At 37.0% G+C, this 25791-nt stretch overlaps 3 protein-coding genes across 4 annotated transcripts; 2 read left to right on the top strand and 1 right to left on the bottom strand.

Annotated features, from left to right (window-relative positions):
* Positions 1-2043: 2043 nt before the first annotated feature.
* On the bottom strand, positions 2044-3096 carry LOC131002401 (putative F-box protein At3g51171). The gene has a single exon (XM_057928902.1). It carries the CDS (start codon positions 3094-3096, stop codon positions 2044-2046), a length of 1053 nt encoding a protein of 350 aa, XP_057784885.1.
* A 6467-nt stretch (positions 3097-9563) lies between these two features.
* LOC131002424 (pentatricopeptide repeat-containing protein At1g62670, mitochondrial-like) lies at positions 9564-12659 on the top strand. 2 transcript variants are annotated; one of them, XM_057928926.1, is made up of 2 exons: positions 9564-11718; positions 12029-12659. In XM_057928926.1, exon 1 carries the CDS (start codon positions 9710-9712, stop codon positions 11711-11713), a length of 2004 nt encoding a protein of 667 aa, XP_057784909.1. In that variant the 5' UTR covers positions 9564-9709; the 3' UTR covers positions 11714-11718; positions 12029-12659. The 2 variants fall into 2 exon arrangements, 1 of the variants encoding a protein (XP_057784909.1); XR_009094284.1 differs by having other exon boundaries at positions 9565-11798.
* A 2224-nt stretch (positions 12660-14883) lies between these two features.
* On the top strand, positions 14884-25536 carry LOC131002400 (pentatricopeptide repeat-containing protein At1g73710). Its single transcript, XM_057928901.1, is given in 9 exon segments — positions 14884-14905; positions 15106-15301; positions 15303-15544; positions 15547-15703; positions 20944-21705; positions 22569-22852; positions 22855-23300; positions 23302-23976; positions 25315-25536. Coding segments are annotated over 9 exon segments (3006 nt in total).
* The last annotated feature ends 255 nt before the right edge of the window (positions 25537-25791 follow it).

The following is a 25791-nucleotide window of genomic DNA, read 5'->3' as shown; positions in this document are numbered from 1 at the left end:
ATACCAAAGGATGTCAAAAATTAGAAAACTTTTTTTTTTTGAGGGCTTATCCCCATGTTTTACATATGTATACATCATAGTACCATTTAAGTATAATGAAATTTTTCATCTATATATCTTGTATACTCATGAAACTTACATTCAACTATTCAAGGCTTCAAGCGAAAGTGCAACAGACTTCAATCTAACGGAGAGATACTTATCTTTGATCAGAAAGTTTTTTACGCTTCAATCCGATTTACTTATCTTTAATGATAAACAAAAATTCCCCTTCAGGAAAAAGTTTTACTTATTTTGACTCATGTTATTTTCAATTATCTAAAAGAATAATAATCCAAAAAAAAACCTAAACTAATATTGTGGCCCAACCATAAAATAAAATAAAAAATAAACTAATATTGTGGCCAAACCATCGGTTTAATTGAGTGTGCTAACGTAACGGTATTTTACGACAAAAATAGACATACAATAACATGAACTTTACCAATCTATAAGAGTTGTAATTCTCTCCTGAATTTTTCTCCGGCCAGTGCGGCGAACTTCCACTTAAATTAAAGTTTCATCAAAGTATTAAAGAAAGATAAGATCTACAAGATGTTGTATGTACCTGATGAGAGTCGATGGTGAGAGATGCTCGTAGTGTACGCGTGTGAAGAGAAACAAATAGGATTAAATTAAAGATGAGAATTTGGGAAAAAAGAGTGATTGAGAATTTGTCAATTTGCTCGTCTGTGTGCCTTATTTGTTACGCCAAAGACATAACAAGTCTACTTTTAAGGTCATAATTTAAAATCATCAAAACTGTAGTGGAGCAAAATATTGTTCTTTTATCAGGATAGAGCCATCCGTAGCTATTATTTATAAACATTCTCTTTAAATAGGATTAGATTAAAGATTAGATTTTCCAAAAAAAAAAAAAAATGATTCCAATCATATTTAGAGTTCAATTAGTACACAATATGTATGATAATAATATAAATTTATTAGCATCGATTAAGAATACAAAGAATTGTGATTAGTGTGGGATTCTTCAATAATAATAATAATAATAATCATAATAAAATGATATTACATTATTGTCCTTAAAATAAATTAAAAAATCGGGACATAATAGGTAAATCAAATTTTGTAAAACAAGGCTCTTTTATAATAGGTATAGATAGATATAGAATCCTCTGTATAATTTTGTTTACATTCCTATATATAACTGTGTCAGTTGTGGTCGTGTGGATACGAATTGAACCTGAACTCTTGCCATTGCAACATATCAACGATCGATGCAAAATACGGGAAGTCGATGAAACGAGGGGTCATATCATTTTTCTCGGTTGATGAGAGTAGGTTTACGCAGATAAACAAGCTCCGTTGGCCACCGTACTTGCCTTGGTGGAGGCTGTTTCGACGACGAACCAAGCTACTATGTCGGAGTTGCGGGAGCTACATCGGCACTGCGTCGAACGTGGAGGATGGCAGCATTTCTTCCTCTACATTTCAAGTTTTGGGATGTGATCTCTGCAGCTAAGATGTATGAGATCAAGATACGTTGTTTTTCATATACTCTACCAAACTGAGTGTGCCCACAAGCATTGCTATGTTCTTCACCATAATCAAAACTGTTCTTCACCATAATCAAATATATGGATTCCGAAATGTTAATCACCTATTCCAAGAGACATAACATATTCTTTAATCTTTACACATGCTATCCTCTATTTTGTTTTTTGGGTTATCCTTTTTTATTCTACTTTTTTATTAATTGCATGCAATTTCTTATTTCTTGCAATTACTTCATATTGCTAGATATCACTGCATAAATCCATATATAACAAACAACAATCTCATCATCACATGATTCATCACAAAAAAAACACAGATAATCCCTCAACACAGGTACCAAAAGGAACCATAATATATATATAGATAATTTCCTTGATCTATATGATATGCTTCATTACTAATTCAATCTTCAAACACACATTTAGTTGATGCAGCATTATGAAAATGCAAACAATGAGAATGAGGTCACATTCTCCACACCTAAACCTATAAAGTTTTGAGTGAAACAAAGGTGGGAGTGAAAAGCCCACACTTGACACGGTCAGAGGTCTCCCCTGCACCAAACAAATCAATACTTTGCATAGTTTTAGTCTTGTTAGAGTAGTAGAAAAGGCGCTCGGAGAAGTACACCGTCACTAACATCAATAGGTCCCCATTTTCGAAAACTTTGATGGGATCAACATATGTCGAGCCATCATCAATGGGGATCACATATTCCATGCTCCAAGATTCGTCCACTCCATATTCCTTCATAATCCATACAGTAAGCTCACATCGCCCACCATAACTTTCATATTCGGATGCTACCTTGCAAAACCATAGGCAACCGCTCATAGCAGAAATGGTCGTTCCTCTTATGAAGGGCAATTCTTGAGCATGATAAGGAGGAGCTTTAAAGAAGCTAAAACATTCCGTTTCAAGATCAAAGCAAGAAATCCACGACGAATCTTCTCCAATGGTTGCTAACCAATGGAGATTTCCATTAACAAATGCACCTGAACCAGAATGGTAATTAAACGGAATACCTTCAAGGCGTCTCCATGATCCTGTTCCAAGAGTGTATACATGACAGTCCAATTTATCATCATAGGGCCTACGTTTAATACAGACTACCTCGCTTGCCCCAAATCCCAAAGCAGATACTTCTAGAGTAGATTGTTGTGGATCTGTAGGCAGATCCAGCTCAAGAACTTCACGAGTGATCGGATTGCATACACAAAGCTTATTAAAACCCACTCTTACAACAAGAAAACCATTAAAGCAATTCCTTATTCTTCCAATGAAGCGGTAAGGGAAATCATACTTGGTGAGTGGATTGTAGCCTTCCAATTCCAAAACTTTCAACTGATTTGAATCCCCCACAAAAACTAGGGCGGGGGCGGATCTGGCAAAATGGGACTTGACAAATGCATCAGACTCCAGCAGATGGAGCCATCGCTTGCAAACGCATTTGCTTATTGGAATGCTTACAACAGGTAGTCTTAAGAAGATCTCGGCGATGATTTCTAGTGGTAGATTTTTGAAGAAATCTGGCTTCATTTTGGGATGGATTGAGATTTCAGAGGGTTTTCTAATCTCAGCATATAAAAATAAAAAAAGAGTGAAGGGCGGAAGCGGTGGGAATGGGGGCGGCGGAAATGAAAATAGGGCCACACCAAATCTCTCAAATAACTCTAATTTTAAATTTGAACTATAACAAAAAAATAAGATAAAATGATCTTCCAACAGGCAACAGATGAGACCACAAAAAAATTTACACCCCCTAAAATTTAATTCTAAACTTGCACCCCCTTAGAGCATCCACAACAGATCTCTCAAAATTTTACTCCTAAAAATACTCCTAAAGTCTTCCCTAAATTATTTTTAACCCCTATTTTTTACAATTGCACATAACAGCTCTCCTATTTTTCATTATATATTTTATAAATTTAGGATTAGATTTAAGAACTCTCCCAGCAGATCACCTAAATGCATCACTAACGCTAAAATAATTGAAAATGAGATTAAAAAAAATGCATCCATAGATCCCCTAAATTGGATGGGGCACACAAAAATTTTTACACCTACCTAAATTCAATCTTAAATTTACACCCACCCTAAATTTATTTTAAGCTTATAATTAATAGGGCCCACACATAATTATTGTTTTTATGTAGAAAATAGGAGATCTGGTGTATGCATTTATAAAATCGAGATCCTAAAATTAAATAGGGAAACTTTAGAGAGGAATATAAGAGCATAATTTTGGGATTTCTGCTGGGAGTGTTCTAAGAGCACTCCCAGCAGATCACCTAAATGCATCACTAACTTTAAATTTAAGCTAAAACAATTGAAAATGAGATAAAAAATGCATCCAGCAGATCCCCTAAATTGGATGGGGCCCACAAAATTTTTTACACCTACCTAAATTCAATCTTAAATTTACACCCACCCTAAATTTATTTTAAGCTTATAATTAGTAGGGCCCACACATAATTATTGTTTTTATGTAGAAAATAGGAGATCGGGTGTATGCATTTATAAAATCGAGATCCTAAAATTAAATAGGGAAGCTTTAGGGAGGAATATAGGAGCATAATTTTGAGATTTCTGCTGGGAGTGCTCTAAGGGGGTGTAAATTTAGGATTAAATTTGAGGGGGTGTAAATTTTTTGTGGGCCCAACTTAATATAGGTGATCTGTTGGATGATCATTTTATCTCACTTTTTATTACTTTAGCTCAAATTTAAAGTTAGGATTACTTTTGAGAGATCTACTGTGGATGCTCTTAAATCTAATCCTAAATTTATAAAATAGATAATGAAAAATAGGAAAGTTGTTGTGTGCAATTGTAAAATAGAGGTTAAAAATAATTTAGGGAAGACTTTAGGAGTATTTTTAGGAGTAAAATTTTGAGAGATTGGTTGTGGATGCTATAATAATTTCAAATCCTGTCCAGCGCTTTTTCGCCCCATTTCAGTCCTTTTTTTTTTTGGAATTAAATAAATTCATTTTCTTTATCCGACGTGAATGTTCAAAATTTCTCTAAACTTTTAACTATAAAGAAATGGGGCATAACAAAAAGAGATGAAGGTTTTTGACACCCGAAAGAATAAATTAGGGCATTTCAGAAACTTAAAATGATTTTGGCGGTAATTATAAAGATATAAAACGTTGTCGGGGTAATAATAGAACGACATAATATTGGGTTAAATATCTAAACGACGTTGTTTGTATTCGCTGGACGACAAAGCAATGTTGTAATTGTAATTATGGTTGCCACATCTGCAATAATTTGGGGGTAGCAAGTCGTTGTGAGAAAAAATCAAATTAAATCGGTTGATCATAAATTTTTTATTTCAATTTCAAAAGTCAGTGTCAAGAATTGAATTTAGTGAAAAACCGTAAATTTTACGACAATTAACCCATCAATAAATGGGCACAATAAATATACATGCGATCCCGCCAAAATCATACATATATAGATAGATTGGCCAACACAATTTTACTTGGATCACTACACTTAATTGCTGTGTATGCTGTACACTAGCTATTTGTGACGTTAAGGCAGTTTCAATTCGGCTGGAGCCTAATTTAGGGTAAATTTTATAACACAAAAACTTGGTTACACCCAGGTGTATCATACAATCGGGTTAACCCGCATCCATAGTAGTGTTATTTATACGATTCGAGTCAGGATGCGGGTTCGTGTAAGATTGCGGGTCCAGGTCTGAGTGTAAGTGTAACTTGGTTGTACGGTATATCCGGTTGTACCCAAGACCACCTCATTTTAAAATACATTAAAAATGATGTATTTATATATATGCACAAAGTTTAATGTCATTTTTGATTGGCAACTTTGCTTAAATTGTTACAAATTTGATATATTGAATTTGAATACTATATTTTTAATCAATTGAGCTCAAACCGTCAAAAAATCATACATCATAAATTAATTGGACAATCTATATTGTAAAAGATCGTTTATTAAAGTTGATAAATTAAACTCACCACTGTTTTCTTTTTCTTTGCCGAATTATTTTCTTAATTTTTTGAGTTGGGAGATGAGTGGTTCAGATTTCCACACACACAGCTTATAAAATTATACAAAATTTTCTTTTAGAAATTTTATGTATAGGATTAAATTTTTTTAAAATGAATCAATATAAATTTAAGTTGCATTAAAAAAATATTATAATTAAAAGATCATGTAAAAATAAAACGCAAACAACTCTTTAAATTAATAGAAAAGCAAAAAAAAAATATAAAAAACATAAAAGTAAACACAAAAAGATACAGAAAAAATGAAATAAAATCAAAATATGAAAGAAAACAAAAAAAATAATATGGATATTAGGAGAGAGAAAATATAGAAAATGAATAAATTAACAAACAACTCTTTAAATTAATTAAAGAACCTTTGAACGATTATAACTTATGAGCATTAGTGTAAAGATTGAGCAGTATTATTTTGCCCTTTATGTGTTCGATGAAATGCTTAGGATGGGTGTCCCCGTTGATAATTACATAATGAGTATTGCTGTCAACTATTGTTGTCTCTTGAAAGATATATACTCTGCTTTTGCTATAATGGGATTCTTTCTCCAAAGAGGTTACGAACCAGATGTCGTGACTTTCAGCACTCTCGTAAAAGGGTTATTCTTAGTTAATAAGGAGGCTGAAGCCGTGAAATTGTTCGAAAAGGTTATGGATTTAAAACTTTGCGAGCCAAATGGTGTTATACATGATTCTGCACACAGAGGCGTAGCCGGGGGGGGGGGGGGGGGGGGGGGGCTGAAGCCCCCTCCCAAATTTTGAGTTTTTTTTTAAATATATATATATATATATATATATATATATATATATATATATATATATATATATATATATAGATAGATATGTTTATATTATAAAAGAAATTTGTTTTACAAAAGTTGATTAGCTTGTTATATTCTTCCATTTATAATTAATTTAAGGATAATTGTGTTATTTAAAACTATATAATCTATAAAAATATTATACATTATTATCACTATTATACTTGTCTTTTAATAGAAAATGCCAAAAATGGATGGAATGCCCAAAAAAAATTTGTTTGCTATTATTACTATGCTTGTCTTTTATTATTATTGATTCTAGCTTGTGATTTATTGAAAATATACTAATTTATGAAAATATTGTTCGTTATTATTGTTATTATGCTTGTCTATTAATAAAAAATGCCTAAAATGTACGAAATGACTAAAAAAAGTTTGTAATGTATTGAAATTAATTTGTAATATATTAAAACTATATAGTATATGAAAATATTGTTCTTGATAATTACTATTATGCTCGTCTTTTAATAAAAAATGCTTTAAAAATACAGAATGTCCCAAAAAAAATTGTAATGTATTTAAACTAATTTGTTATATATTTAAATTATATAATCTATGAAAATGTTGTTCTTTATTATTACTATTATGCTTGTTTTTTAATAAAATAATGCATTAAATATACAGAATGTCAAAAAAAAAAAATTCTCGGGCCTACCGCCCCCGAACCCCCGTGTAAGTTCAGTCCCCTCCCAAATTAATTCCTGGCTCCGCCACTGTCTGCACATGATAAATGGGCTGTGCAAAGCTGGACAGGCCATTGAAGCCCATGATTGGCTTAATAGATTAGAAAGTAGTAGATGGAGTCCCGACGTTTACGCTTATAGTGCACTAATTGATGGATTTTGCAAGGGTGGACTGGTGGACAATGCCTTCAAGCTTCTAACCAAAATGGTTGGGTAGGGTATATTACAAGGTAATTTTTCTTTTGGCATTGTAAATGCAAATGCTTTTGTACGTTTACAAAAAAAAATGTTGTGTATGTTTGCATTTTGTAGTGAGTGGTGATTGATATTTAAGGGAGAAATCTGCAATTCTTGGCTAAGGAAGGACACAGCTGCAAACTACAAGAAAAGAAGCTCAAAGCAGAGCTGACAACTTTGAAGCTTGGTGCTGCGGTTCCAGCTGATCTTCAACGGCCAAGATTTCTTCCTACTTGTAGTATATATACCGTATATTTCAGTTACACATTCATTAAAAATTTTATATCTCTGTGAGTGAGAAGAAAATTACAGCAAAAAGAAAGAGAGAAAAGAGAGTAGGTCTACATTTCATGTTCTTGAGTTGTAATTGTGAAGTGTATTTCTTGTTGTTGATTAGAGAAAATATCATACTGATTGAACCACTTAAATCTTGTCTCTTTAGTTTTGATCTTTGTTTTCATTTTACTTTCTGTTCTTGGCTTCTAAATTGGTTGGAGAAGCAGTTGCTTCCAATCTGTTTTGAGCCACATTTGCTGCTAGTATTCTTGGTGATGTTTACAACTTGACTTGAATTGACTTTTGAATCTTGAGAAATTGTGCAAATCGTGATATCCTCTCCTTGCACACACATTTCAAGTGTTATACTTGATAAAGATGAGCCCGAGCAGATTGTGGAAAAAATTCAAATGGAGAAGAGTCGCAACTTCCCGCTCACATTCAAATATGCTGAAAGTGTAGCAATGCAAGCTACTACACAATAAGAATATGGTCCATGGTCTTCCAGAAGTGGAAGAGATGCAGAGTGGCCTCTTTAAACCTTGGGCTTTCCACAGAAACATTTATCAAATTGAAAAGTTTCCTTCTCTTGAAGATCCTAATTAAATTTTACACCAAATATCTAAACCCAACATTCTCACCCAATTCTAGATGGTAAAAACCAGCTCCTTCAAATTCTTAATAGCAGTTTCCTTCTTCAAGAAGCTCAGAGTGCTTCCTGTCATCCTGTGTCAATTAGAATGTATAGCTTCTGCCCTAAAACTTCCCCCTCCATCTGGAAAGTTAAAGGATTAATTGCCCAAAATAGAATACTCACTATGTGGATCTTTTTCCTTACACATATTTAGGGTTGTCAAAAAAGCTCGAAATCGACGGATCGACCCGAATAGACCGATAAAAAAGGAGGGATAGGGCTGAAAATTTTTAGCCCGAAAAAAAATTAGCCCGAATGGCCCGAACCGAAAATAGCCCGAGCCCGAGTGGGTTGGCCTGAAAACCGAGTGGGTTGGCCCGATTAACCGAACACTTTCTTAATAATTAATTTTTAAACTTTAATACTTTACGTTTTAATTCGATAATAACGTTTTGATGCTAGTAGAATATGTTTTGATTTTTTTTCCAGTGATTAATAACAAACATCTATGATATAAAAGTCAAAGAAAGATAGTCATTTATGTTAAATCTATATACAATTTTATCGGAAATGAAGTTAAAAGTTAGATATTATGTAAACTTACGTTAAAATAACACTAATTTTGTATCTAAAATAAGGCGAAATGTCTTGATTTAAAAAATACGACATATTTTTATTACAAAAATATGATTATCTATAAAAAAAATTAAACATATAAAAAAAATCATAAATTTGTGGGCCCGAACAGGCTAGGCCGAAACTAAGTGGGTTAGGGTTAGGGTCGGAAAATTTTAACCCGAAAAATAAAAAAAATCGACTAGCCCGAATAAAAAATAACCCGAAATCGAATGGACTGGCATCGGGCACATATTCAAAAGCTGTAATTGCATTTATGCTAGAGTATGTGTCAATTGCTCAAATTTTCTATCTAACCCCTCCATCTTTCCTTTTTTTTTTTAAACCAACCCCTTCATTTTTCAAACATTTATTAATAGAATAAATAAAGCTCGTCTAATGAGATTGGACTAATAACTGTAATTAATTTGTTCGCCTTAGGGTATTCGAACCCGCTTATTAATTTAATAACCTTGTGCTAAATAACTAAATCCAATTAATGTAGTCTTCAATTGGGCTCAAATTAATAGGAGTACTAATAATCAGCCCAGGTACTTAAATAAGTCCAATACAAAGCAGCCCAACTGAAAATTGGGCTCAATTAAATAAAATGATAACCCAAATTAATGAATAAAAACAGCCCACACTAGCTACATTCGACCCAACAGAAATTGGCCCACATCTAAATAAATCCCATCCTCTTTTGTTACTTCAATTTCTCGTCTCTCTCTCTCTCTCTGCGAAATTCTACCGCCTTCCTTTTAGTGTAGGATGTATGCATTTCAGATCTAATCTCGCAGTCGCCGCCCAACATTCTCTCTTTCTTCACATTAATCTCACCGCTGATTAAGGATGATGGCCAGAAGTGCTGTTGCTTGTGCAATTGATCTCATTCATGGAAGAGGATTTCTCAATCGATGGTCGCATAAATCGGGTATTCTCTCTCCTTCTTTCTCTCTCTTCTCTTCGGAGGCTTTTCAACCTAAGCGGCCCACAATTGATTTCAGTTGTGTTAAAGAAGTAGACCATGTTATTGAATTGTTTCGAAAAATAAAGAGTTTGCGGCCAGAGCGTTCTGTTCGCCTCTACAACAAACTCATGAGTGTTAGTGTAAAGATTGAGCAGTATTATTGTGCCCTTGATGTGTTCGATGAAATGCTTAGGATGGGTGTTCCAGTTAATTATTACACAAGGAATATTGCTGTCAACTGTTGTTGTCTCTTGAAAGATATATACTCTGCTTTTGCTGTAATGGTATTCTTTCTCAAGAGAGGTTACGGACCAGATACTGTGACATACGGCACTCTCATTAAAGGGTTATTCTTAGTTAATAAGGAGGCTGAAGCCGTGAGATTGTTCGAAAAGATTGTGGATTTAAAACTTTGCGAGCCAAATGGTGTTATGATTCTGCATGTGATTGATGGGCTGTGCGAAGCTGGACAGGTCCTTGAAGCCCATGATTGGTTTCATAGATTAGAAAGTAGTGGGTGGAGTCCCAACGTTAAAGCTTATAGTGCACTAATTGATGGATTTTGTAAGGGTGGAATGGTGGATAATGCCTTCAAGGTTCTAATCAAAATGGTTGGGAAGGGTATTTTACCTGACGTTGTCACTTATAATTCCATGATCAATGCATACTGTAAGGAAGAAAAGATGGAAGATGCTGAGAATATGTTGGAAATTATGACGCAACAAAGTATTTATCCTGATGTCTTCACTTATTCTTCGCTTATTGAAGGTCTCTGCCTGAAGGGTGGAATCGAAAAAGCGAAACAATTACTTGATTCGATGGTAGAGAGGGGCCTTAAACCCAATATTGTTAACTATAACACTTTGCTAAATGGATATTGCAAGAAGGGAAGCGTGGATGAAGCTTGGCTTATTTTTCTTGAAATTCCCGATAAAGGTCTCGAGCATAATGTGCGAACTTATAATACATTATTGGATGGGTTGTTGAAGCGTTGGATGGTTGATGAAGCTCTGCTTCTGCTGTCCGAGATGGTGGAAAAGGGTATCTCGCCTAATGTTGTCACATGCAGCATATTGATAGATGGATATTGCTCGGATGGCAAGATGGTTAGAGCTAGAGAGCTCTTCAATTCTATGGCAAAGACAGGTATCAAGCCCAATATATTCACCTACGATATCTTGATTAAGGGATACTGCAAGGCAAGAAACCTAGAAGAAGCGTGGCGTTTGTTTGATGAAATATCGCGTGTAGGTCTCAGATACTCTACCGTGTCATACAACACAATGATGCACTGGGTAGTACGCCAAAGTAGATTTTCAAACGGGTGGAAGCTTTTCGTGGATATGGAAGCTCAGAAGCTCCATCCGGATCTTTACACCTACAACATCTTGTTGGATGGCTTGTGTCGGATCTGTCGGATCGATGAGGCGTTTGCGTTTTTTACGGTGATGGAGGCGAATGGCTTGAAACCTGATATCGCAACATATGGTGTTCTGATCAACGGCTTATGCAAGGGCGGAAGACTTGATGAAGCTATAAGGCTCTTCAACCATCTCCCTTCCAAGGGCTTAAATCCGAACGTACAAATCTACAGCATGATGCTCGACTCCCTCTACCATGAAGGACGTGAAGGGGAGGCGAGGATGTTGATGGTGGAGATGGAGAGGAGTGGCTGCCCGCCTAATGGCGTTACATTCAACATTATTGTGTGGAATCTGGTGAAGAGCAAAAAGGTGCATGAGGCAATACCTTTCTTGGAGGAGATGTGCAGGAGAGGACTTGAGGTTAATTCAGAGATCATTTCTGCATTGCTTGAGGAACTCAGAATAGGAGAAGTTAATGATAAATTGCAAGAGATTGTTAAGAAAGTTTGTGCTCAAAATTGAGAGAGGTCTCAATCTACTCTCAGCTTTTCTTTTGTCTCTAACACTTGGATTATTCAAGGGTTGTGCTATGCTGGTATATTACAAGGTAATTTTGCTTTGGGCATTGTAAATGCAAATGCTTTTGTATGTTTATAAAAAAATGTTGTGGATGTTTGCTTTCGCTGCTAGTAATTTTGCTGCTACTAAAAAATGTATGTTTACAACTTGACTTGAATTGACGTTTAAATCTTGAGAAATTGTGCAAATCATGATATCCTCTCCTTGCACACACATTTCAAGTGAATTTCCTTTACAGTGTGTCTAAATTTTTTACAGGGAAGCTGAGGCTGCGAAGAAGCCTTTGTGTTCCATGGAAACACAGCTCGGGAGCACAGGGACATCAAGCTGGCTCAGATGAGAAGCGCCACGAAACTTCGTACACCAAGATACTTTCTGTAACTATCGGTAAGGAAAGCAATGCTGCTTTTGCAGTTCGTCTCCGTGGTTTTCGTATTGTTGGGAGAATCGCAAGAGTGTATTGGAAAAGTCATGTGGTGACGGCTGGAATTTGCGCGCTGCTTAGAACAGTTTGCGTTGTGACCACTCTGTTATTTCCTTATGCTTTTGTTAACTATTCTAATCTTGAGAAGAAAGATCTCAAAAAGGGTGTTGTCTTGTTGGTTTCAGACCGATCGAGATTGAGGTCGTTTTCTGAGATCCTCAACAACATGAAGAAGATCATCAAGCTGCAGTCGTGCGTTAATTAGGATTTTAATTTATACGTAAATGCGTTTGAATTCATAATAAAATAGGGTGAACTTATGCAAAAACTCGATTGGAGTTAATTAGGATTTTAGTTTGAATTTATTTAGTCGTTACTAAAATTATCGTAAATGAACTTTACTGTAATTGTGCATGAATATGTACTTGTAAAAATGAAAGTACAATAATTAGATGGGGGATTTTATCATTTAGTAAAAATAAGATAGCTGATTTCTAGATTAGTCATAATGTTGAACTTGTGACATGTCGAGGAGGCATTCATGTCGAGGGAGAGGTGATCGGCGGCCTCGTCGCCGCTGAAAGAGAAGAGAGGCCGAGGGAGATGTCGGCGGTTGCTGAATTGGAATTGGGGGTAGAAATTGGAAGAAGAAAAAATTGGGTGTAAAAAAAAAAACTAACGAGGTCAAACGGCCGTTAGTCAAATGGATTTAATTGTTTGATTTTTCGAACTTCGGGGGCCTATCTGATCTTATGTCGACTATGGAGAGCAATACGCTATAGGAGCCTTTACTATAGGGGTGAATTTGCACATTTTTCCTATATTATATATTATATATAGTCCATTCGTTTCCCAAATAACTTCCTATATTTCTTTTTTGAGACGTCCTTCAAATAACTTTCTATCAATTATGGAACATTATCCCACTACTAATAGTACTTCATTTATTTTTAATTTTCAATTTTTCACCATTCTAAAATATTAATCATAACACCTTTTTACCACTTTCAATACTAATTATAACATTTTTTTTCTCCATTATCAATACACACTTAATAATTATGGGAGTATTTGGGGAACGGATGGAGTACATTTTTTACATTTTAGAATATCTATATGATACATAATGATACTGATGTGCCCTAAAAAATAAGTAGTAACAGAAAATATGGAAAAGCAGTAAAGAATACGAGGTTTACGTAGTTCGATCGAAAAGATTTACGTCCACGGGGTGATCTCAATGTTTCTCACTGTAATCGTAAAAGTATATGATGATGATAGATATTTACACTTATTTATAGATGAATCTAATCAGAAACCTAATAGGCATAGGGTTCCTTCCTAATCATACTCGAATTAGGAGATTTTATACTTATCTTCTATTCTTTATGTTGATCTTTAGCCTTAGAGATATGGCTGCCTCCAAAGTAAGGTATATCCGATGAAGGATAGAGTCTATGACAGGGCGCAAGACTGATTAAGGCTAAACAACTTGTTTGGGCTGAATCAGTTCTGTTCGGGCTGGTTCAGGCTTGTTTGGGCTAAATCAGGCCTGTTTGATTGTGATTTCTTTCCTTTTCTTTTATTTTGATCCCCAATCCAAGAAATACATATTTTAATCATTATCAGATACTCATTACTTACTTTTGATTTTTGATGAATTTATATATTTATACTAATTATCAATTAAAATTAATCAATTGGTATTTTAAATATTGAAAATTCATATGTTTTTATTGAATAATCGATGTAGATTTTTTCAAAAAAATTTTCTAAAAAAATTAACTTATATTTTAACTATATTTAATGTGTATATATGTTTTTTTTTCTAAATGTCGTTGTCATGCATGGATGAGTGAATGTACTAGTTCTCCTGAAAAAACACAAGAAAAATTCAAATCTAAATTTCTCTTTCCTACTCTTTTCACTCCCGCCGCCGTCTCTCTCAATTCTAGGCCCAAACGGCCAGTAGTGATTACCAGGCTGACTGCCGCCCTATTTCTCACTGTTGGCGGAAAAATGATGTTGCAAAGCTGCGGTGGTTCTGTAAACACAAATTTTTGTATTTCAATTTGATAAAATACAAAATGCGTTACAAAGATAATTTGATAGATTTAAAGATAGATTTATGCGGGTTGCAATCTCTAGTTAATCCTCTGATTCTTCTCTTCCATTTGATTCTTGAATAATCTCGAAGATTTTTGAAATACTTGATTTGATGACGCCAATCCAAAGGACTCAAGTCATGATTTTGGATTGAACGTTGAACTTGATTTGATTTGAGAACATTCTTAGAATTTGTAAGAATGCCTTGAAGCTTTTGAACTTGATTTCTTTGGATACTTGAAGATCACTTCAAAGATTCACAAAAATACTTGAAGATTTGAAGAAATACTTGAAGATTTGAAGATACTTGAATACTTGAAGATTTTGAAGGATACTCGAATACTTGAAGATTTTGAAGGATACATGAAGATTTGAATACTCAAACAATTGAAGATTTAAAGGAGACTTGAATGCTAGATAGAATTCTTCAAGATACTTGAATACTTGGAAGAATACTTGAACTCTCAAATTCTCCACCTCTTCCACTTGTGATACTAGAGAGAATTCTTTGTGCTCATCAATCTTCCACTCCTTCAAATTGTTATTTATGAGCACCCAATACTTCTATTTATAGATTTTAGAGATGAGCTTCATGGGTTTTATGGGTTTTGGGCATCCATGCATGGGCCTTAGGGCTTTAGGTGTCCGTGAGCCCATTAATTCATTTATATTAAATATTAATTATATATCTATTTAATTTAGGAATAAAATCCCATTTAATAAAATAGAAAATATAATTAAATATTTAATCTATGAATTTACACATGGCACTATTTAATTCGTCGACAATTTTAATTGTCTACAGGTTCTTCAACGGAGCTCCAATTTTCAGCACAAATTTCCGCTTCATCTTCTTCGCCGTGTAAGCTTCATACCCTTTGCTCCCCTACAAATTCTAAGCTGTTTTGGGGGTTCAATTCTCACAAAAATCATCTCAATCTCAACGATTTCCCCAAAATCCCAAACGCTCAGAAGAAAATCCACACTACATGGGGTTTTTCTAGGGTTTAAGCTCCAGTGTCGTGTCAATAGCGCGAATAACGGGGAGAAGAAGAAGAAGAAGAAATACGGAGGCGTTTTGCCGTCGGTTTTGCAGGCGTTGGAGGGCGGGAGAGACGTCGAGAGAATCCTTGATTCCTATTGCGGGAAGCTCAGTCCCAAGGAGCAGACAATGATTCTCAAAGAGCAGAGTAGGTGGGATAAGGTAGTTAGGGTTTTTGAATGGTTTAAGTCTCAGCAAGATTATCTCCCAATGTCATACATTACAATGTGGTGCTTCGTGCATTGGGTAGGGCTCAGAAATGGGATGAGCTGCGCCTCTGTTGGATAGAGATGGTGGAGAAGGGCGTGGTGGCCACGAAAAACACATATGGGATGCTTTTGGATGTGTACGGGAAGGCGAGGTTGTTGGGAAATTAGACGCAACTAATTCCGCCCTGGATCTAGTGTGACGCAATATTTTAGATATCGACCGATATGAAATGACAAAAAATGACACCGATATTTTTAACGTGGTTCGGCCAAATTGCCTACGTCCACGGACCCACACCAATATATTAGAGAATCTCAAAAGAAGGAGTACAACAAAAATACCACACTGTATTTTGTATCTGCCTACGCAGAGGCTATCTCTCAACTCACTTTTATCACTCGTGTATAACTTCCACACTGAAGTTTTCTCTCGCAAGATTTTTTTCTCTCTCTCTCTAGCAAATAACACTTCTGCTAGGTGGTGTTTTGGTTGTGTTGGGATGGTCTCAAGTTGCTGCGAAGCACTTCAATTTATAGCCAAAAAACTGGAATAGTGTTAGCCTCCATATGAATAGTATTGTTGCAGCAAATGTTGAAATACATTGTATTGCCGCAAATCTTGAAGGAAAAATTGTAGAAGCATTAAATGCTTGGTAGAGCTATGCACTAGCCCTTTGACTAACAATCTCCCACTTGAAGACTGATTTCAATCTGTCTTCACACCCTGATCAACGCAGCAGCCTTTATGTCTTTGTTATTCTAGCAAACCAATTGAAGTTGAGCACAGCTTCAATTTATCAATAGTTACTGCCTTTGTAAGCATGTCAGCTGGATTTTGAGCTCCTTGGATCTTTTCTAGTATTAACACCTCATCCTCCAACAACGATCTGATGAAATGATAACGAAGTCCAATATGCTTCGTTCTAGAATGAAATGCTGAATTCTTTGCCAGATGTATCGCACTCTGACTATCGATGTACAAGACATTCTTCGTCTGATCAAAACCCAATTCTGCCAACAACCCTTGTAACCAGATCATTTCTTTACTAGCCTCGGTGATTGCCACGTACTCTGCTTCTGTAGTGGATAAAGCAACAATCTTTTGTATCTGCGAGATCCAACTAACAGCAGTCGTGCCAACTGTAAAGACATAACCGGTAGTGCTTCTCCTGCGATCTACCTCACCGGCAAAATTTGCATCTACAAAACCTTGTAGTGCTACATCACCTCTTCGAAAGCATAAGCATCTATCAGTAGATCCACGTAGATATCTCAATATCCACTTTACTGCTTCCCAATGCTGCTTTCCTGGATTTGCCATAAATCTGCTCACAACTCCCACTGCATGAGCGATATCTGGTCTAGTACAGACCATGGCATACATCAGACTTCCAATGGCTGAGGCGTAAGGAATTTTAGCCATGAAGTCTCTTTCCTCCTTAGTCTTTGGAGAGTGCTCTTTGGATAGGCGGAAATGGTTAGCTAATGCTGAGCTAACCGGCTTAGCACTGCTCATGTTGAATCTTTACAAGATTCGATCGACGTATTTGGCCTGAGACAACTGCAAAACACCTTTTTGCTTGTCTTTGTAAATTCTCATCCCGAGAATTTGCTTTGCTTCTCCTAAGTTCTTCATCTCGAACTCCGCTGAAAGCTGCCTTTTCAACTCTTGATTTCGTTCAAGTCTGAGCCGGCTACTAACATGTCATCAACATAAAGTAGCAAGATGATATAGCTGGACTCGAACCTCTTGAAGTAACAACAATGGTCAGCATTACACTTCAAGTAGCCATTTTTCTGCATGAATCCATCAAACTTTTTGTACCATTGCTTCGGAGCTTGCTTCAAGCCATACAGACTCTTTTTCAACTTGCACACCAGTTTATCCTTTCCTTTGACAGAGAATCTATCTGGTTGTTGCATGTATATTTTCTCCTCTAAGTCACCATTGAGGAAAGCAGTTTTCACATCTAACTACTCTAGGTGCAAGTCCTCCGTTGCGACAATACTCAGGAGCGATTGGATTGTTGTCAACTTTACAACCGGAGCAAAGATATCTGTGTAGTCAATTCCTTCTTCCTGTTGGAAACCTTTGACTACCAATCTTGCCTTATATCGCTTTGAACCATCATGCTCTTCTTTGATTCTGTACACCCATTTGTTGTGTAGAGCTTTCTTTCCTTTGGGCAACTCAACTAGTTCCCACGTCATATTAGAGATAAGAGATTTTATCTCTTCTTTCATTGCAAGCTCCCACTTGATAGAATCTCCGACTTGACATGCTTCTTCATAGAATTCAGGTTCACCAGCATCGGTCAGTAACATGTGATTCATGTACTTCCTGTTTGGAACATGAGGTCGAGATGACCTCCTGGAACTGGAGACTATGGTAGATCAGCCTCAGAGTTGGGCTCCTCCGTCTGCAAACCTTCATCTGTTTGCTTTGATGTACTACACTCTGCAGTTACATCTGGATCAACGTATGTTGGATCGTCACTTGTTGTGTCGGTGGACTGCACTGCATTCCTGTCCTTGTACATCACATTTTCATTGAATATGACATTCCTGCTTCGAATGACCTTCCTGTTTTTGTCATCCCAAAAATGGTACCCGAATTCATCTCCACCATATCCAATGAAAATACATTTTAGTGATTTGGAGTCGAGCTTACTTCTGGCATTATCACTAATGTGTACATACGCGACACAGCCAAATACTTTCAAGTGAGAAAGTTTATTTTCTTTGCCGCTCCAAACTTCCTCAGGTATTCTGTACTCCAATGGTACAGATGGCCCATGGTTAATGAGATATGTCGCTGTGTTGACAACTTCTGCCCAAAATTGTGTTAGCAGTCCTGCATGTATCCTCATGCTCCTAGCTCTTTCTGTCAACGTCCGGTTCATACGTTCTGCAACTCCATTTTGTTGTGGTGTCCCTGGCAACGTCCTCTCTAACTTGATGCCGTCCTGGTAACAAAATTTCTTGAACGCCATATCTTCGTATTCTCCACCATTATCGGATCTCAACTTCTTTATCCGTAAGCCAGTTTCATTCTCCACCATGGCCTTCCACTTCTTGAATGCCTCAAACACCTCTGACTTGTGTCTCAAGAAGTAAACCCACACCTTTCTCGAGTGGTCATCGATGAAAGTCACAAAGTAAGACTTTCCGCCAATGGATGAAACTGGTGCTGGGCCCCAAACATCTGTGTGGACTAATTCAAGCTTTACTTACTTCGGAGTTCTACCAATGGTATTGAAACTCACCCTCTTCTGCTTCCCGAAGATACAACTTTCGCAAAAGTCTATATCAACAGACTGAAGCTCTGGTAGTTTCCCTTTCGAATGCATATACTTGAGCCTTTTCTGGCTCATGTGCCCAAGTCTTTGGTGCCACAAATTTGCATTCTTCTTGCTATCAGCAACTGCAATTGTCACACACGCATTCATCGTTGTGTATAGGCTGCCAGTATCCTTGCCACGTGCAAGAATCATTGCGCCCTTAGTGATTTTCCAATAATCAGTTGAGAAGTGTGTATCACATCCTTCTCTTGACAATTGCTTGACAGAGATCAAGTTCTTCCTCAACTCTGGAATGTGTCTCACGTCTTTCAATTTCCATACAGATCCATTGAGTTTGATCTGTACTTCTCCTATGCCCACCACGCTGCATGGATGATCATCTCCAAGATATACTTCTCCAAAATTTCCCGACATGTAATTTATGAAGGAATTTCGATTCGACGTGGCATGGAAAGATGCTCCAGAGTCTATGACCTAATACTCGGCCCTTTTCTCCATGGAGCATATCAAGGCATCGCCTTCTTCTTCAGCCACAACATTGGCTTCGGTCATTTTCTCGTTTCCTTTTGAAGGTACTTTACATTGCGTTCTGTAGTGTCCGACCTGACCACAGTTCCAACATTCGACAGACTTTGATTTGTTGGAATTCTTGTGGATCCTGGAGCTCTGCCTGCCATTCCTTGACTTGCTCTGTCGACGCCCTTGACTTCTGTTTAAGTTTCTGCCTCTGCTTTCTGCATTTAAAGCGGCACCTGAAGTGGAGGCTATATCTGACTGCCTCCTGATCTCCTCGGTTAAGATCATGCTCACGACATCATCGAACTTCATTTTGGACTTACCAGCAGAATTGCTAATGGTCGTAACTGTGCCATTCCAGCTCTCAGGTAACTGCCCAAGTATTAACAAAGCCCGGACATCATCATCAAATTTGATGTCCACCGTTGTAAGTTGGTCCGTCACTTCGTTGAACTCGTTCAAATGTTCTCCAAATCTTCCGCTTTCTGTCATTTTCATATTGAACAATTTCTTGATCAAATGAACTTTATTTGCTGCAGATGGATGCTCGTACATGCTGGATAGAGCTTTCATGAGAGACGCTGTTGTCTTCTCATGTTTTATATTGAAGGCGACTGACTTTGACAAGGTCAGTCTGATTGTGCCGAGTGCCTTTCGATCAAGCACCTCACACTCGTCCTCCTTCATGTCTTCTGGATTTTCTTTCAAGGGCTTATACAGGTCCTTTTGATACAAGTAATCCTCCATTTGCATTTTCCAAAATCCAAAATTCACACCATTGAATTTATAAATTTTGGAAATTTTATCGTCTGTCGACATTGCTCCCACTCGATCAGAAAACACGATAATTTTCTCAAAAAATTCATTTCTGATGTGGAGGTTCAGTTTACACTGCAACCACAGAGCATACTAAGAATTTTAAAAGAATAATTACCGACTGTTTGCGCACGAAACACTGTTCGCAAATTTACTATTCATGAATTCACTATTCACGTGAATAGTACCAGCGCAAGAAAAAATATTTTCGCCACCAACGTGGCTCTGATTCCAGTTGTTGGGAAATTAGACGCAACTAATTCCGCCTTGGATCTAGTGTGACGCAATATTTTAGATATCGACCGATATGAAACGACAAAAAATGACACCGATATTTTTAACGTGGTTCGGCCAAATTGCCTACGTCCACGGACCCACATCAATATATTAGAGAATCTCAAAAGGAGGATTACAACAAAAATACCACACTGTATTTTGTATCTGCCTACGCAGAGGCTATCTCTCAAACCACTTTTATCACTCGTGTATAACTTCCACACTGAAGTTTTCTCTCACAAGATTTTTCTCTCTCTCTCTCTAGCAAATAACACTTCTGCTAGGTGGTGTTGGGATGGTCTCAACCTGCTGTGAAGCACTTCAATTTATAGCAAAAAAACTGGAATAGTGTTAGTCTCCATATGAATAGTATTGTTGCAGCAAATGTTGAAATACATTGTATTGCCGCAAATCTTGAAGGAAAAATTGTAGAAGCATTAAATGCTTGGTAGAGCTATGCACTAGCCCTTTGACTAACAGAGGTTGGTGAAGGAGGCCCTTTTGTGGATCAAGCACATGAAGTTGATGGGGCTTTTCCCGGATGAGGTGACGATGTCCACTGTCGTGAAGGTGTTGAAGGACGCGGGGGAGTTTGATAGGGCGGATAGATTCTATAAGGATTGGTGTGTTGGGAGAGTTGAGTTGGATGATCATGATATTGATGGTGATGAGGAAGTTATGATGAGTTTGAAACAATTCTTGCTGACTGAGCTTTTCCGGAGTGGGGGGAGATCACGGTCTTGTTCTGATTTTGGTGATGTGAGGAAGCCACGCCTCACGACTACTTATGACACGCTCATAGATTTGTATGGGAAGGCAGGGCGTTTGGAGGAGGCTGTGGGTGTCTTCTCTGATATGTTGAAGGCTGGTGTGGCATTGGATTTTTTCACATTTAACACGATGATCTTCATCTGTGGGAGTGAGGGGCATTTGTCTGAGGCTGAGGCTTTGCTTGATGCAATGAAGGAAGGATGTATTAAGCCGGACACAAAGACGTATAACATTTTTCTTAAGATGTATGCTGATTTAGGGGATATAGATGCAGCCCTAGAGTGCTTTAGGAAGATTAGGGAGGTTGGTCTTTTCCCCGATGATGAAACGCATAGAGCTGTGATCAAGATATTGACTGAACGAAATATGGTTGAAGAAGTCGAATCTGTGATTCGAGAAATGGAGAGATTCGAGAATTGCATTGATGGGAGCTCTCTACCATTGCTTGCTAAGATGTATGTTGGTTAGGGATGGCAATCGGGTACGACGGGTACGGATAGTGACTATCCATACCCATACCCATACCCACGAACTAAATGGATAGTGGTTGCTACCCACGAAACTATCCATGGATATCAAATGGTATCCAAACCCGCTACCCGCGGATACCCGCTACCCGTCGGGTATCCGTGAAACCCGCTATCCGACGGGTATCCGTCACCCACTATCCGACGGATACCCGCTATCCGCCGGATACCCACTATCCGTTGGATACCCACGAAATAGAATTTAAATATAAATTTACAACAAATTTAATAGAAAAAAAAAAATCAACACAAATAGCATAGTTCAAATCCACAAAGAACAATGTTTAAATTCAAATTCACCAAGAACAATGTTCAAATTCATCAACTAAAATATAAAATCCAACAAAGAACAATGTCTATAATTGCTCGACAGTAGAAATAGAACCCTCTTCATTGAACTCTTTCTTCATCTTCAAGACAAGTCCAAAAGCTTCCATTCTTTCATTTAGCTCAGTATTAGACTTTGGGCCTTATTGTTTGGGCCTATTTTAAAATATAAAATACTAGCCCATAATCTCAAAATATGTATTTAAAGCCCATATTTTATAGAATTTTTTGTGGATATTTGACGGGTAATTGACGGATAATTGACGGGTAATTGGCGGGTATTTTTCGCGGGTAAACGGGTTTCGCGGGTATGGATAGTAAGTATCCAAACCCATACCCACGAACTAAATGGATAGTGAATTGTACCCACGAAACTATCCGTGGATATCAAATGGTATCCAAACCCACCCTAATGGGTTCGAGTTTTCACGGATATCCACTACCCGCGGGTAGATTGCCATCCCTAATGTTGGTGTTGGAAGGCATGAGAGGGTCAAGTGGTTGATTGCGAGGTCTCAGTCAAGTGGTGGCCTTTCGTCGAGGATATATGCAGCTATCATTAATGTTTATGCTGAGAATGGACTTTGGGTTGAAGCTGAGGCTTTGTTTTGTGGCGAAAGAGATGGATTTGGGAAGAAGAGGGATGTTTTGAAGTATAATGTGATGATTAAAGCTTATGGTAAGGCTCAAATGTATCACAAAGCGATTTCACTTTTCAAGAGCATGAGGAAACAAGGGCCGTGGCCGGATGAGTGCACGTACAACTCGATCTCCAAATGCTTGCTGCAGGTGGTTTAGAGGATAAAGCTAGGGAATTGTTGAATGAAATGATGGATGGAAGGCTCAAGCCTTCGTGCTCAACGTTCTCTGCTGTGATTGCTAGTTTTGCAGAGAAGAAGAGCTTCTCTAATGTAGTTGATTTGTTGCAACAGATGTTGCTGTTGGATGCGAAACCTAACAAAATTGTGTATGGCTCGTTGATTGATACGTTTGCAGAGGATGGCAAGTTTGAGGAAGCAAATGAGTGTTTCAAGGCCATGGAGGCTTCTGGGATTTCACCTAACCAAGTGATCTTGACTTCCATGATGAAGGCTTATGGTAGAATCAGGTCCGTAGAGGGGGCGAAGGGGATGTACGAGAGGTTGAAGGCGTTCAAGGGGGAGCCTGATATTGTAGCATCTAACAGCATGCTCAATGTGTACGCTGAATTGGGAAGGAATGCTCTCTGAGGCAGAGGCGATGTATGATCATCTGAGAGAGAGAGATTTGGCTGATGGGGTTACCTTTGCGACCATGATTCTCGTCTACAAGAACATGTGGATGCTCGACTCAGCCATTGAGGTCGCGGAGGAGATGAAGCAGTCGGGCTTATTGAGAGACTGTGTTGGCTACAACAAAGTCATGGCCTTCTATGCTGCACACGGCCAGCAGGTCGAGTGTGGCAAGCTGCTGCACGAGATGGTGGTGGTTGGGAACATTGCCCCGAACGAGAAGACATTCAAGGTCCTGTTCACGGTCTTGAAGATGGGAGGCGTCCCAGCTAAGACAGTGCGCGATATCAAAGGCTCCTACCACAAGAAGAGGCCGTTTGCCAAGCAGGCAGTGGTGACCACTATTTTCTCCATTGTAGGGTTGCATGTCTACGCACTCGAATGGTGTGGGATCTTTAGGGAAGAGGAAGTAAGGTTGAGGGAGATCGAGTCTTACAACGCTGCGAAGGTAGACAACACGTTGAAGATGTTGATGAGGATGCGGGATGAAGGGGTCGATCCCTACATTGTGACCTTGATCTATCTTGTGCTTTGTTACGGGAAGGCTGGGATGATCGAGGGGGCGAAGCGTGTACACAACCAGTTGAAACTAGGGCTGGGAAAATATAACGAAAACTCGGTATACCGGTCATACCGTACCGTAAAATACCGTAAAATATCGAATTTAAGGTATACCGATTTTTTTGGTAAGGTATGATACCGTACTGAAGATTTACGGTAAGGTAAAGGTATGGATTTTCCAAATACCGCGGTATACCGGTGTATACCGAAAAAATCAATAAATACCGTATTAAAGGTATATACCGAAACACGATATAATACCGTATTACTGGTATACCGAATATTACTGTATATACCGGTGATGCGGTATCATACCTTATTCTGGTATACCTTAATATTCGGTATACCGGTAATAAGGTACAATACCTTATTCTGATATACTGCAGTTGTCCGTATATATTGGTATACCGAAAATCGCGGTATATATCGTATCAAAATCTATAGTTTTAAAATATATAATATATATTTTTATGTTTATATTTTTAAAAATATTTATTAATTTTATAAAATGATGTATATAATCTATATTATGTGAATATATACAATTGTACATGAATTTATTAATATCATCAAATGATACAAAAATAAATAAAGTATAGTATATAGTAAAAGTCATACAATAAAATAAAATTATTTATTTTGATATTATAGTATATAGTTATAATATATAACTAAAATTATTGTTTTACAATAGATTATACATCTAACTTATAATAGTTACATATATAATAGCATAGTTATAATATTAGTATTATATTATACATAATATTACGTCTAACATATAAATTATATGTAACTTATAACATCTATATAATTTACTATATATTACATGAATTATTTATTATACAAGTATGCGAATATAAATATCATCAAATGATATAAAAGTGAATAAAATATAATATAGTATGTAAGTTATATAATTAATATAACTGAATTATTTATATTGATATCATAACATAGTTATAATATACTCCCTCTGTTCCAAACGAAATGTCCTATTTCTTTTCGGCACGGAGATTAAGAAATGTGCATAAAGAGTGTGTATTGCCAAAAAAGGAAACAGGACATTTCGTTTGGGACGGAGAGAGTACTATATAACTAAGATTATTGTTCTACAATAAATTATACATCTGACGTGTAACATCTATGTATATAATAGCATAGTTATAATTAATATTGATATTACTGTATACCGTTAAAGTGCGGTATACCAAAATTCGGTAAGGTATACCGATATAAAGGTACGGTAAAGATTTTGTATATTCTCCATACCGTATTTAAGGTATACCGTAGGTAAAGGTAAGGTAAATGTATGAATTTTCTCCATACCGGAGGTAAAAGTAAGGTATAAGGTATGGTCGATTTAATAAGGTATATCGTATCATCCCACTCCTAGTTGAAACACGGGGAGATCGCGCCTAGTGAGGCGTTGGTGAAGGCAGTGGTCAAGGCTTACAAGAACGCGGAACGACCCGATCTCGCGGAGTTGATCACACGAGAGATGAAGCTTGCTGCTAAGGCTGAGGTAGCAGATTGCGGAAGTGAAGATGATGAAACAGGTATTCCTCTAGCTCAACAGTTTACAGATTGTGAAAGTGGTGTTGATCTTGAATCTTGATGAAATTGAAATATATCTAGCAATTATTGTTGAAGATTTTGTGTCAATTTGTAGCACAAAATGTAGATTCTTGTATATACATTTAACTTTAAGGGTTGATTACATTAAAACTCATGAACTTTGCATTCGTTTCTGGTTTCTCCATGAATTTAATAGGTGGTTTAATTTTGTCAAAAATTTCATAAACCCCAAATGAGAAGCTGACATCTTTTAAGTTGCTGAAAATATGACATGGAATTGTCAGACGATTAATAA

The sequence above is a fragment of the Salvia miltiorrhiza genome, unplaced genomic scaffold, assembly GCF_028751815.1.
Source record: "Salvia miltiorrhiza cultivar Shanhuang (shh) unplaced genomic scaffold, IMPLAD_Smil_shh fragScaff_scaffold_132_2, whole genome shotgun sequence".
Lineage (NCBI taxonomy): Eukaryota > Viridiplantae > Streptophyta > Magnoliopsida > Lamiales > Lamiaceae > Salvia > Salvia miltiorrhiza.
This window is presented reverse-complemented; position numbering and strand designations above follow the sequence as displayed.

Excerpts from the sequence above, each read along its gene's own strand:
- LOC131002424 (XM_057928926.1), top strand. The coding sequence starts at position 9,710 with ATGATGGCCAGAAGTGCTGTTGCTTGTGCAATTGATCTCATTCATGGA.
- LOC131002401 (XM_057928902.1), bottom strand. The coding sequence starts at position 3,096 with ATGAAGCCAGATTTCTTCAAAAATCTACCACTAGAAATCATCGCCGAG.